At 37.0% G+C, this 15,347-nt stretch overlaps 1 protein-coding gene across 2 annotated transcripts in view; it reads left to right on the top strand.

Annotated features, from left to right (window-relative positions):
• adarb2 (adenosine deaminase RNA specific B2 (inactive)) overlaps positions 1-15,347 on the top strand; it is a 227,658-nt gene that overhangs the window by 197,523 nt on the left and 14,788 nt on the right. For both annotated transcript variants that reach the window (XM_055181760.2, XM_073863752.1), the window contains exons 6-8: positions 114-265; positions 3,564-3,732; positions 12,865-13,046. In XM_055181760.2, the coding sequence (XP_055037735.2) occupies positions 114-265; positions 3,564-3,732; positions 12,865-13,046 (503 nt within the window). The remainder of the gene's footprint in view (positions 1-113; positions 266-3,563; positions 3,733-12,864; positions 13,047-15,347) is intronic.

Here is a 15,347-nt window from a genome sequence, read left to right on the forward strand (position 1 = left end):
TCGGTCCATTATTAGCAGAGACGGTGGGTGCAAAGCATTTTGAGACGTGGCTGTTTCTCATGTCTCTTCTCTCGTTTCTTTGTTTCTGCCCGGGGTCTGTGATCACTCTGAAGCAAACGGAAAGAAGACTGGGAACAATCGATCTTCGTACGGCACAAAGACTCGTGTTTGAGACTGAGAGAGAACATCCTCTTCCACATGTACATCAGCACTTCGCCCTGCGGTGACGCCCGTGTCAACTCACCATACGAAATCACCTCTGATTGTAAGATTCATTGTCTATTTTGTCTCCACATGTCTTATACTTTTTTTACATGCTATTTCTTTTCTCTTAAAGGCGAAATTAAATTGAAATGAAAACTGTCATGTGTTTTGCAATAGTTTGGTATTTTTTACAAATGACTTATCTGTAAGCTTTATTATTTAAAAAAAATGCCCTTATAATTAAAAACACAAATGGCAGGTGGGCGGGGAAAAGATTGCAGGAATTAGTTCTTGATGGACGAATTCAAATACCGGCCTATTGTTTTTTATTTAAGAAGCCATTTCACTGGGATATACGTTACCAAGGGGAAATTAAGACAATCGCTAAATCCATTTCATGGTGACTTTAACTCATTCCCTGCCAGCCCTTTTTTTTATAAAGTTGCCAGCCGGCATTTTTTGTGATTTTCACAAAGTGCCTTTCAGGAAAAATGTCTTCTATAAATATATAAACATACAAATATATAAAACGAAAGAACAGACCCTCTGCTTTTAAAAAACAAACAAACAGGGGAAAAATGTTTCATTCGATCTTTATTTGTTTTCTTTTTGTAACCTCTCCAATATGGGTAGACTTCTTCAAAATTTTAAGCAAAAAGTTGAAATAATTGCATTTTTGGGAAGGAATTTGGTTAGAGTTCAGATCCAAAATGAAGATTAAAACATACACTGAGTATAAAATTAATTAAATTCATTTTTGCATCAGTTTTTTATAAATTGGGTAGTGCATAATAGGGGAATTACAGATTACCGTAAAAACGCGTCTGGAAAGCATTATTTGCAGGTAAATGTTTTCTCTTAATTGACGAGATAACTTGTGAATGGCGAGTTATGGGAAAGAGTTAAGCTATAGTTTTTCCTTTTTTTTTTCATTTGTACCGTACTTTCCGGACAATAAGCCGCACCGGACCATAAGCCGCATCATTCAAAAATGCGTCATTAAGACAAAATAATATATATAAGTCACAGTGGACTACTAAACATCACGTTTATTTAGGAAATTATTTCACAAAATCCAAGCCGAAGAACAGACATTTAATCTGGAAAGGCAAGTTATTCAACTAAACAATAGCAGACAGAACAGCAGGCTAAATAGACATCTGTATGTTAAAGTAATATTATCAGTTATTTAAACGATAAATCATAGCATACAGAACTTACCTGGAAGGTTGAAGAAGCTAAAATAAGTGAACAAGCCAACTAGCGTGAAGTTCGCATACTCGTCATTCCACATCATTGAATTCATTGAATTACATAAATACAGAAGCAGCATATAGCGGACTCTCGCGGCTGTAGACAGTAATGTTGTCTCTTGCCTCATAAATGTCAAAATTAATTCATACTGACTTACAAGGCGCACTTGACTATAAGACACAGCACCAGCCAAGTTATGAAAAAAACGCAGCTTATAGACCGAAAAATACGGTATCTTTGGGCCTCAGTTATCAATCTAACGTAGAAACAAGTGCAGATCTGTGCGCAAATACTGTATCATCTTAAGAGAGCAGGTTTACGTGTGATTCGTGAAACATTTGCATGCTTCCAATCTCATCGTACAAATGATCTTACGTTGATAAATGGGGTCATCTTAATTTGAATATTACGCCCATATTACGGCCATATAAATAAAGCCTCGGCCTTAGAGTTTATAACATGAAGAAACGTAACCCGGAACTTCTCCATGGATACTGAACTTTAAACTTTCAAGTTTAAAGAGTAACTAAACCATAAACCAACTTTTTTTAGTTAATGATCTGTAAGAATGATGCTTTATTAGTGCTGTTCATTGATTTTAGTAAGTTTTTTGACATTTGGATATAAAGTGTTTCAATACTACAATATATGGTGTAAAAACGTCTGAGTGCTGCCCTCTTCAGGTTGAACGGTGGCTCCTGCAGTTGAATTTTCCTATTGGATGTTGGGTACAAAAAATAACTCGTGACGTAAGCAGGTTCAAGCTTACCACGCCCTTGTTACGATCTCACCACACACTTGGTACGAGCTTAGTTCATCCCCTCTATATCAGTTGGGATCTGCCCACTTTCTTGCATTTTTCAAATATTGTGAGTGGGTGGAGTCAGGCTCTGACCAGGGGTTTAGTTACGCTTTAAACGAAAAAGCTTGAAAAGCTAAATAAAATGAATTTGGAAAAATACAGTTGGGAACATTGAAACGACTTTCTTATGTAGTATTTTGTCTTGTTATTAGTACAAATATCAAAAAATTCTTGATGAGCAAAATGACCTAAGAAAATAGGTCTAGTTTTTAGACAAAAAAATATAAAAATTTAAGTGACTTTATGCATGAATCAAGCAAAAAAATCTGTCAATGGGGTAAGCAAAAAATCTTGAACATTTTTCTTAAACACTAAACTTTTTTGCTTGTTTAATCCAGAAATTCACCTAAATTTGATTTTTTTTGTCTTAAAACTAGACTTATTTTCTTGGGTCGTTTTGCTCATCAAGAAAAAGCATCTGAACACCGCAAAAAAATTATTTTCAAAAAAAAAAAATTCTTAGTATTTTTGTCTTGTTTTCAGTAAAGATAAGTTGCTTTTTCTTGATGAGCAAACGACCCAAAAAAATAAGTCTAGTACTTAGACCAAAAATATCAAATTTAAGTGATTTTGTGCACAAAACAAGCAAAAAAATCTTGAAAATTTTTCTGAAACACTAAATTCAAGACAAATTCAAGAAAAAATTGCTTATTTGCTTGTTTTATGCACAAAATCACTTAAATCTGATATTTTGGTCTAAAAACTAGACTTATTTTCTTGGGTCGTTTTGCTCATCAAGAAAAAGCATCTTAATTTAAGAATTTTTAGATATTTTTACTGAAAACAAGACAAAAATATTAAGAATTTTTTTCTTGAAAATCATTTTTTGCAGTGAATATTTGTGAGCTGTCTGTGAAATCCAGCCCAAAGTCTCATAATCTAATAATGAGATTTGGAGCATTAAAGTTTCATTGATTTCTTATCTTTGACATGACCTTAATCAGTCAATATTAAAGATATAAAAGTTATATTTTCACAGAATGTTCCTTACATTATGTAGGATGATTTATGTAGAAAACAGTAAATCACATGACTTTATTCGGGTTTTACAGGCAGGGTCACATATCATAAATAGATCATATACAGTGCTAAATGTGTACCAGATAAAAACAGGATATAAAAATAAATATAGTAATAGATTCAATTGACTTGCATAACCAACTTGCACGTAGCATTTTTTTACAGTGTAGTCAGTCATATACAAATCATTAATACTTTTTGTGTTTATATATTGTCAATTCAGTGCACACCAACAGACACTTGGTGAAGAAGTTTCACAGCCATCTTCGAACAAAGATCGAATCGGGTGAGGGTACGCTGCCTGTGAAATGCACAGTACCTGTACAGACATGGGACGGAGTCCTTCAAGGACAGAGACTCATAACCATGTCCTGCACCGACAAGATTTCCAGGTCAGTAATGAAACCGTTTAGCTCTCGACTTCCTGTACACATAAAAGACTCTCATTGACTAGACATTATAGACCTCGTGAATTTGCTTAACAAGCTATTTCCTATTAAAGCCTGAAGTTCGAGCAGGTCATATAGAAGGGCTCTTCACCTTTTATTTTAATAGACAGTAAGCTTTAGTTACTGTATGTCACAGCCATAAACATAACTGCTAGTTGCAGAGGGTATAAGGGGATAGGAAACAACTTTAGTCCTAAACACTCAAATCCAATTCTCCTCTTAATGCAGAAGAGAATGTCATTGCCAGCAACAAAGGGCTGATATTATCACTTGGCGCTCTTATCTCTTAAGTGAAAGTAAATAGGCAGGACAAAAAATTGGATATGTGTCAAAATATCGGATCAGTCCGTCAAGCTTTGCAGTGTAAATATAGCCAAGGTCAGTACCAAAGGTGACATTGTGGTCTTCTGGAACAGTTCACACAGCACACAGTGTGCTTTCGTATGAGTTAAGACCCACCATCCCGATGGTATGATTTCTGAAGCATGAATGCTGGACAGTGTATTGATTTAAAGGTTTAACTTTATTAGAGGATTAGTTTTTATGAGGGTGAGTTAGCTCTGTTTAAACAGGGTGACTTTTACACGCCATTATAATGTCAGATGGAAAAGGTTGCTGTGATATTTGCCTTGAGGTAGGGAGTCGACCAAACCAATCTATGCAGATATGTGGGAATAGCGTATATCAGACCATACCGATATGGTATTGTCTCATCCCGTATCCCACTAGGAAAAAATACCAAAACTCTTTATACCTCCTAGCCCTAGAATGACCTACTGAACAAGTAAATAATTTACCTGGGTAGGTAAATGTAAAGTTTGGCAAACAACACACACCATAGGAACAATATAAACATCCTCCAGCGCCTTTCAGGTTCTTGCACTCTCAGAAACAAAGGTACAAAAGCTGTTTCTTGGACAGTACCCTTTCAAAAAGGTACTCAAAGGTACATATTGGTAGTTTAAAGATACTTATTGGTACCTAAAGTTCACAGATTTGTCACTCTAAGGTTGTGTACACATTTGTAGTTCGGTTGTCTTTGTTCCTTTGGTTTGAACCATCAACTAAAAAGCTTATAAATTTTTTTAAAAGAGTCAAAGAATTTTTATGTTATAATAATAAAATAAAATAAATGATCTTCCATGTTGTGCCAATTGTGTGATTTTTAGGGTTGTTGGTTTGTTTAGATGTCTTTGGTCCGTGTTAGTCAAACCGCCCCGGGTCTGCTTGTTTGGTGCTCACCAAGTTCGAGGTGGTAGTATTCGGGTGTTTTCACACATGTTGGTGCCCACCGTGGTGCGGCCTCGGAGTGCACCAAATTACATTGTATAATTTTTCAGTAAGTGCGGTTCGTGTTCACATATGTTGTTTTTACTGTAGTCGAAACACCGCACCGTAAACCATGTGACAACGGTCAGCACTGTCATTGGTCTCTGACAGCTCTTACCCCATGACCATACCCCACGTTTCCACGACTGGAAGAGCGAAGCTAGCAAGATGTGAAGATAAACGATGCACGTCTTTGCAAAGTTTCTTTGCTTTAAAGGGGCCATGGCATGAAAATCTGACTTTTTCCATGTTTAAGTGCTATGATTGGGTCCCCAGTGCTTCTATCAACCTAGAAAATGTGATAAAGATCAACCCAGTAAGTTAGTTTTGGTAAACCATTCTCTACAAGCACATGAAAAAATAGGTCATTGAAATGTGGCTCTCCTTATGATGTCATAAGGAGCTCTTATTATAATAATACCACCCCTTAATCTGCACTATCCAATCACAGCACTGACATTTAGTGCAGAGAAAAAGAGAGAGAGAGAAAAAATAATTCACAGCACAATTGAGTTCCAATTGCAACAAACCACCATCATGGATGTTGGGGGGGATTGTTAGGGTTCTGGAAATTTCCCTTATTTTTAAAAACCCAATCTTGACAGGTATGGTTATAAGAATGGAGAAATATTTGCTAAGGCATGATACAAAAGAGTCTGATTACTCCAGTTTCTGGCATTGTTATGGTTGTGTATCACATTGACACTCTGTCCACACCCTTTACACACACACACACACACACACACACACACACACACACACAAAGATGCATTTGAGTTTACTACCATATGCTTTATTTAATAACCATCATAAGTTGACATTGACAAAAGGAGACAAGATTTGTGAACGTCCCCGGTCTTTTGTACACTTTCAGGTGTCACTGGGGTGGTACCTTTTTAAAAAGTACACTTGTGTACCTAATAGGTGCATATTGGTGCCACAAAGGTACAGATAGTTACATTGGAAGTACATACTGGTGTCTCAGAATGGTATATATTAGGACCTTTTTAAAGGTGCAGTGTGTAAGTTTTAGCGCCATCTAGTGGTGAGGTTGCGAATTGCAACCAACGGCTCAGTCCACTACTCACCTGTTGCTTTTGAAACACACAGAGAAGCTACGGTAGCTGCCACCGGACAAACATGCATCGTCGGAGACGACTTAGTAAAAAAAGTTTGTCCGTTAAGGGCTTCTGTAGAAACATGGCTGCACAAAATGGCGACTTCCATGTAAGGGGACCCTCTGTGTATGTAGATAAAACGTCTCATTCTAAGGCAATAAACATATAACGGTTAACTATGAAAAGTCTTTATACACCCCTGATAATATAGTTTTGTATATTATTTTGCATTTCTGTCAAGAGATCCTTCTAAAAATTACACACTGCACCTTTAAATGGGACCATCCCAGTGATTCTTGTCCAAACATGTTTATTATTATGTTATCATGATATTATTTTGTTTTATGGTGCTATACTTAAGCAATAAGGTACGAGAGGCTGTGCTGTATCGTGAATAAGTAACGGCTGAAGGGCGTTGTTAGGCACGACGCGAAGCGGAGTTCATGCAACCCCTTCAGCCGTTACTTATTCACGATACAGCACTTGCCTCGAGTACCTTATTGCTTTTATAAAACGGTTACCACACAATATTAAAGTAAAAAATATATTAGTGCAACTTTCATGAAGATAAATCAATAAAAGCATTCCTTCCGCTAGAAAAAATAGTCCCTGAATGGAAACAACAACATGGAAGCTCAAATAAAAACAACAAACTGTTCTCAGACTTTGTCTCATTATATGTTTATGTGTTGCTAAGGGTGTTGCTAAGGGCGCAGTGATATTAAATAGAAACGTTGTGTGAAGCGGTCATAGCAGTGTTTTATCGTGAATAAAGCACACCTATTGACCAATCAGAATCAAGGATTGGAACTAACCGTTTTATAACAAGGCTGTATTTTTTAAGTTATGAACGTTTAAATCAAAACAAACCACCTGCAGTTGAATTGATATTAATTGGAATGCACAACCAAAAAACGAGATTTCTGAAAAAAAAACACAGAGTTATCTTGTTTTGCAACAAAACGCTTATATATATATAAGCGCCTTATTTTATTGTCATACTGCATTTCCTTTGAGAAGACGACAAAGATTATTGCTAAGGAAAAATTATTTACACTATTTATGTATTGTATTTATACATTATAGCAAGATTTTTTATACATGTAAAAAACTGTAATTACTATTATAGATTAATTTGTGTTATCACATAGCCTTGATGAATTGACTATTTTTCTATAATGTAAAACAGATTAAAGAATGACCCTATTGAAAGAGTTATTGTTATTTAGGGATAGGGTTGTCTTGAGATTCACCAAAATCAGGGCTGGGAGAGAGTCAATTAAACAAAATAATCGACGAAATGGTTTACAAACTATTTTTTTTCTACTCTTTTTTCTACTAAAAATGATGTCCTTTCTATGTGGTGGTGTTTCCCACAATCCTCATTATAAATGAATACATTTCCACCTGTTTCTTATTTCATCCGGTACATCTCCCACCTCGTCTTTGAGTGCATGTATGTTAGGCTGGATTCAATGACACACAGTCACACTCACAGGTCAATCTCTGTCCCCAGGACCATTAATTCGACCAATCAGATTGCATCGCCCGGGACCCCAAGGGTCTGATTCTATCTGGCCAGGTCATTGTGCGGAGTAAAAGTAATTACTTTTATAAAAAAACACAGAATGAGATAGAAAAGAGGATCCAGATCGCCTGGACCACCGCTCGTTCTCCATTTTATATCCTTGTGAGTTATTTGACTCTTTTGTTGAGCCCACAACTCAGAGGGGCCGTTGATCAAGGTCACCATCAAGTGCAGAGCGGAAAAGAGGTTTAAAGTCCTTATAGTCCCTTATAGACCAACACCATTTATCTGCACTGTCCTCAACCAACTCCCTCTTTTTCCATCCTCGGTCGCACTCGTTTTTTTCATCAGTTCATCATGTTTCCGGACCTCAAATCATTATCTGTTATCCCACTCTGCTTTCCTCCTTCGCTTCATCACTGCGTCTGTCTGACCACCACATGAAAGCTGTGCTGTGATAATAGGAACCGATCAATGTCACAGTTTCGGCCAGTCTTTATATTATACTTGCAGTTAAGCAGTGTTTTAAGTTTTAAATTCTGAAGCTTTCTGTTCATGTGCAATGTTTTTTATTATTTGTGTTTAAAATCCATCAATTTTACATTTATGCATTTTGACGCTTTTATCTAGTGCATTACAGGGTATCCATTTTTTTCTATAGCTCTACCATTGAGCTATACATAAGCATTAAAATATTATAATATCTGTACATACAGTATATATAGCACATATACATGGGCGTCGGAACCATTATACTGTATGAAGACCAATGATATTGGACCCACTATTACTATTTCTCTTATATAGCGCATATGTCTATTTACATGTCAAAGTGCCGTCCGTCAAATCCATTGCACTAGATCAGTGTTTCTCAAACTTTTTCAGCCCAAGGACCACTTTATCTTCCAATTTTATTCTGAGGACCACCTAACAGAATTAAACATACCGTAACAGCCTAGGTCCCAATTAATGTCATTCCAAAGAGCCATTTAGTTTAAAACTGAGGTGGTTGGTATAGGAAGTCTATAGTTAGACCTAACAATAAAATGCTGAAAAAAAATGTTCCCCTTAATGTCCAATATCACTGAAATTACAGGGATTTTACACATGAAACAAAAACAAGTACATAAACAAAACAAAAGATTTTAGCTGCTTTCAGTTGACGCTTGATCTTTTCTTTTGACTCCACTTTGGTTTAGCCACCGAACCAGTGTTGTGTTAAAACAGAATGGCAAGAACTGATATCACAGTTTCACAAGTGCATTAAAATCTACTTAAATAAGTGATAAGTGACGATTGTATAAACACTTGCCTAGTTTAGGTCATCTTTGGCGGACCACTAGGGTTGGTTGGCGGACCACTAGTGGTCCGCGGACCACACTTTAAGAATTACTGCACTAGAGGAATGCCCTATACAATTAAACTGCGTTTTAGCTACAGCCTTGACATCCACACTGCTGCTTCCTTAGATTCATTCCACTTGTTTCATTACATTTTGTGTTTTCACTACTTTCATTCCGGCATTCCCGCGACACAACAAGTACAGACACTGCAAAAAATGACTTTCTTATTACGTTTTCTTTTTTTCTTTTTTTTCAGTAGAAATATGTAAAAATTCTTAAATCGAGATGAGTTTTCTTGATGAGCAAAACTACCTTAGAAAATAAGTCTAGTTTTAAGACAATCTATATACAATTTAATTGAATTTGTGCTTAAAACAAGCAAATTTATCTGCCGATGGGGTGAGAAAAAATATTTTTTCTTAAAACACTTGATTCAAGAATTTTTCTCAGATATTTTGGCTTGTTTTAAGCACAATTTCACCTAATATTTATGTTTTTTGTCTAAAAACTAGACTAATTTTCTTAGGTCATTGTGCTCATCAAGAAAATACATCCCGATTTAAAGGAACAGTACACTGCAAAAAATGATTTTCAAGAAAAAAATTCTTAGTATTTTTGTCTTGTTTTTAGGAAAAATATCGAAAAAATTTAAATTAAGATGCTTTTTCTTGATGAGCAAACTAACCCAAGAAAATAAGTCTAGTATTTAGACCAAAAATATTAAATTTAAGTGATTTTGTGCATAAACCAAGCAAAAATATCTGCCAATGGGGTAAGCAAATTTTTTGCTTACCCCATTGGTAGATTTTTTTTGCTTGTTTTATGCACAAAATCACTTAAATTTAATATTTTTGGTCCGAAAAACAAAACAAAAATACACTGTACACTTTTTTCGTACACATTTCTGGAAACCCTGTGAGAAAACAAAGCTCTGACATTCCATTGAGGAAGAGAATCAGTCGTGTTCACGTGGATAATAATGACCAGTTATCATGATCAGCTAAACATTGGATTCTCAAAAATATGCAAAGTTCGCGGCATAGACTTTCTAAAAGACATCCAAGAGTTTTGCTTGAGGCAGTTAGTGAAGTCAAAAAGTTTGGTTCTCCTGAATTGCTTGTAGATGTTAAAAAGTGGAGAGATATGCTTCAAACAGACATTTAACGGGAGCGTCTCATTGGTGTGGCTGTTGATGAAGTGCACAACGTTGTTCTGTGGTGTGTAATGTTGTTTATTTAGATGCTATTCGGTTGCGGCTGGTTATTTCAATAACTGACTTGTTGCCAGCCGGTTCGTTATTGTGGGGAGTCCGAAATGTGATGCTAGACGAAACAAACTGTGATTGGCGGTTTGACATGTTGGTCAAACAGCTCGTGGGCGGGCTTTATCCAGAAAAAGCAGCGAAAAACACCAGACCTTCAGTATTGAAGGTCTGGCTACGGGAGATTACTTACAACCCAGCATTGGGTTAAAAAGAGACAAGCCCAGCCCAACAATGAGTTAAAACATCTCAGCATTGTGGATTGAAGCAACCCAGCTTAACACTGCAACCCATTATGTTGGGTTTGTCCCATTTTAACCCAAAGCTTTTTTAGATTAAAAGTTGACAAAATTGGTATTTTTGGGTGAACTATCCCTTTAAGAATTTATCTTTGGTCTGATTTTGGGGCACTTTTGTCCTTATCAGTGGCAATTGGATTCATTTGTGATCCAGGATCCGATCGGCAGTGCTTGTGATATTTGCGATTATTGTTGGAAGGCAGTAAGGTATGCCGAGCTGATTGAGTGGAGTGGATGTTTAATTAAGTTGATGACTGCTTTAATTGAAGGCATAAATGGCAAGCCTGTGAATATGATCCGTCATATTCCATTTGAGTTTTATGTAGATGAACGCATTACTTTAAATGGCCCAGCGTTTTACGACACGGGAGGAGAGGGAGGAAGCTGGGAGCGATGGAGGCCAGAAGTGTGTGTGTGGGGGGTGTTAGGAAGGTTAGGAAGAGGGTATGAGAGAGAGGCTCCCCGCTTTACTTTTTCTACAGCAGCCAGATGGCTGTCTTTTCTTGCATGAGATTAAAAGATGTTTCTAATTCACAGCATTGCGTCCTGGGTAAATTAATATTGCAGGACCAAATTGTTCCCGTTTTGGATCTGAGAGAGAGAGAGAAAGAAGGAATAAAACATAACATTTTGTCTTTAAAAGAGGAAGAGTCTCAAACAGATTGTTGCTCAGGTAAATGGATCCATATTTGAAGAGCGACCCGTGTTAATTGACTGCTTGGGAAAGCAAAAACTGTAATGGCTTTTTATTAGTCATGAATAGAGATGAACAGACAGAGAGAGGTGCCTGAAATCATTAACGCATTATAAAGAGACATTAATTACGCAAAAGAACAATGATGTGAAAAAATTTGTAAATGATTGCGCTTTTTATAAATACATTAGTGCAAACTGAGGTTAAGAGGAAAATGTTTATTCCATCTGGTGTGGTATCGGATTAAAGGAATAGTCTACTCATTTTCAATATTAAAATATGTTATTACCTTAACTAAGAATTGTTGATACATCCCTCTATCATCTGTGTGCGTGCACGTAAGCGCTGGAGCGCGCTGCGACGCTTCGATAGCATTTAGCTTAGCCCCATTCATTCAATGGTACCATTTAGAGATAAAGTTAGAAGTGACCAAACACATCAACGTTTTTCCTATTTAAGACGAGTAGTTATACGAGCAAGTTTGGTGGTACAAAATAAAACGTAGCGCTTTTCTAAGCGTATTTAAAAGAGGAACTATATTTTATGGCGTAATAGCACTTTTGGGAGTACTTCGACTCGCCTGAAAAGTCCGCTCCCCTTCTCACTCTCATAATGGGAGAGGGAGGGTGTTACTGCGCCGAGTCGAAGTACTCCCAAAAGTGCTATTACGCCATAAAATATAGTTCCTCTTTTAAATCCGCTTAGAAAAGCGCTACGTTTTATTTTGTACCACCAAACTTGCTCGTATAACTACTCGTCTTAAATAGGAAAAACGTTGATGTGTTTGGTCACTTCTAACTTTATCTCTAAATGGTACCATTGAATGAATGGGGCTAAGCTAAATGCTATCGAAGCGTCGCAGCGCGCTCCAGCGCTTAAGTGCACGCACACAGATGATAGAGGGATGCATCAACAATTCTTAGATAAGGTAATAACATATTTTAATATTGAAAATGAGTACACTATTCCTTTAAGGGTACAGGCTGTGAGCCAATATTTTTTTTACAATATACATTTCTTGATCTAACTGAGGCACAAATAGCCTTTCACAAAAGAACATAACTCACAACAGTATGCAAACACTAATGTGGCTAAATTACTCTGACCCTTGAATGCCATTTTCTGTTGTGTGAGCGTGTTTATACATATCATTAGCATACATTAAGGAGGTTGGCCAATGGACCAATCACTAACTTTCAGCTTTATTCGCTCCTAAACTCTTTAAACTCTTAAATCCTGTCATCATTTACCATCATTCAAATGATGGTAAGCACACAGTTTGACGGCACCTTTCGACTTCGAATACTGTGGAAGTCAATGGGTACCGTCCTGTCTACTGTGTGCTTACCATCATTTATCAAAGTATCTTCTTTTGTGTTCATCAGAGTAAAGAAATTCATAGAGGAATTGAACAAAATGAGGGTGAGTAAATGATGACAGAATTTTCATTTTTTTTGGTGAACTATCCCTTAAATCAACCTCACACACTTTTCCTCTCTATAGGTGGAATGTGCTCGGCCTACAGGGGGCGCTGCTCAGTCACTTCGTGGAGCCGGTGTATCTGTACAGTCTGACAGTGGGCAGCCTGAAACACACGGGTCATTTGTCCAGGATGATGAACCACAGGTTGGAGAGAGTCGGACCTCTGCCCACGTGCTACCGCCGCACACAGCCTTTACTCAGCGGTAAAGCTTTCTTTTCACAGTGCTAATTATTTAGTCGCACTTATGCACAGGGGAGGTCATTAAAGTACATTTTACTTTATGCACAGTAGTACTTAACTAACGTTACATAAGTATTAAATTGTAGCTCTAAACTCTATAAATTTAAGAAATAATGACCTGTTTGGGTAGGGTACAGAATATAAAGTACTCAAGTATTACTGTATTCAAGTACATTTTATCAGAGTGCTTTTCCTTTTTTCTACTTTACTACATTCTTAGCATAATATCACGCTTTTTATTTTACTACATTTCAATTCAAATATCACTTAACTCTTTCACCGCCAGCATTTTTCATGATTTTCACAAAAGTTTAATGTCTTCCAGAAAATGCTCCTTTTTAAATATATAAACATACAATATATATTTATTAACAACAGCAGTAAATACTGTCAAGAAATGTACATGAATTATACTGTCAACTTGTTTATGCGGATTGTATTTTATAATCTTGATCATGGTTTCGGATAAAAGTGATTTAAGACTTTTAATGACAAATGTCGAGAGGGCATTATTGTTACATTACAATAATGCGCGAACCTCTCAGTTGGCGGGTTTCTTTTGATTTCGTGTGCATTCAGGTATGCGCTGAATTTCTCTCCGCTCTTGCCCTGAGAGTGTGCACGCAATCTCTTCAATCACTCCCAAGCAATTGTTTTATCTTTCTCGAAGACTCTTTAGAGTCATCTTTAGAATTCGCAAATTCATCAGCTCTCACGCGCTCTCTGGAAGGTGGAGCTTTGGTCCGCGTTTAAACAAACGGTCTCTCTGCGTTGCGCTGGGTGCAGAGTGCTCATGGGAGTTGTAGTTTCCCAGTGTCGCATTACGCATCGTTTATCATTTCGCATAACTTTTGAGAAAACTACAATTAAAAAATTATATTCAACCTGCCTAAGTGGCTAGTGGGATTCCATTTTGCTGTCTATGAAGTCTGTCTGAAAGCATTTCTCTAGGCTGCCATTGACTCATGATGCAGCGAGGCAACAAGTCAGCTGTCTAAGCTTTCGGAAGCACCCTAGGTGTACGTTAGTGGTAGGGACAAAACAACTGACTGGAAACTACTGAACTAAGCATCACGGCAGAAACATTAATTCGTGAAAGAGAGAGTCATTCTCAGCAATATTGGCCTAGAAAACAGAATTTGAAAAGAGATGGAGTTGTGGCCAAAATGGAAAATCCTAATCCTACCCCCAAACCTTAACCCAACATTTAATGGGATTAAGGCTGTAGCTGTATTCCATCTAGCCAAAATGAAGAGAAAGACGACATGCATTGCATTCGCGTTCTTCTCACAATTATGAGCGTAGACATATTGATCTAACCGTGGATGGATCTTGAGTATAGAAGCCCTGTGATTGCAATGACTATTTGAAGTATCACACACTGTGGAAATGTTTGTGGAATTTTTTTCATTATTCGTACAAATACGATAATTATTGTACATCTGGCAAATCTGCTAGTGGCTAAACTCATCTCTGAAACATACCTTGTTGAAAATAAAATATGTGCCTGCAACAGATGCTTCGAAAGGGTTTATGATAAAAGAGACGCTCACGTTTGCTAGATATTCGCTTAATGTTATGTCTAATCAGAGTTTAGTGTTAAGTAAGTGTCTTGCGAGACATGAGCATCTCTTTTATCATGAATCCTTTTGACACGTATGCAGTTGAACTAACCACTCACATAACACCGCAAACACATATTTAGTTTTTTCACTGAACACATATTTTGACATGACGAGCCACCCACAAGACACCTATTTTTTTACTATACCAAGGGCCACTGCTTGTTATCAGAAATAGACTACTGTAAAAAATTCTTGTTATTTTTGAGTCTATGTGAAAGTCTACCGGAAGTTGCGTTTAGTCCACAAAAGACGTATGTTTATGTTGTTTGCTGCTGAAACTAAAAATCTTACTTCTGTATTATAGATAATGTAACGCATAACACACTTTTTATTATCCGAAGAGTGCGCGCATACTGTATGCGCACTGCCAGATTTTTAAAACCTCCCGTACATTGTACGAATAGGTCGCACGTGCGTGTATAGGAGAATTTGTCGCAATACGCATGCGTCGAAGTCAGCGCACGTCAAAAAAAACCTATGCTTTGTTGGGACGACTATTAGCGTAAGCATTAAAAAACAGACTTAAAATGCACATAAAGTGCAACCAAAATTTTTCTATCTTGTATTGTTCTCTCCACCTGCTCTAAACAGATGGTCCCTCTCAAACTCACCTCATTGGTTGAGCAAATATTATAGAC

Source organism: Misgurnus anguillicaudatus, chromosome 25 (assembly GCF_027580225.2).
Source record: "Misgurnus anguillicaudatus chromosome 25, ASM2758022v2, whole genome shotgun sequence".
NCBI lineage: Eukaryota > Metazoa > Chordata > Actinopteri > Cypriniformes > Cobitidae > Misgurnus > Misgurnus anguillicaudatus.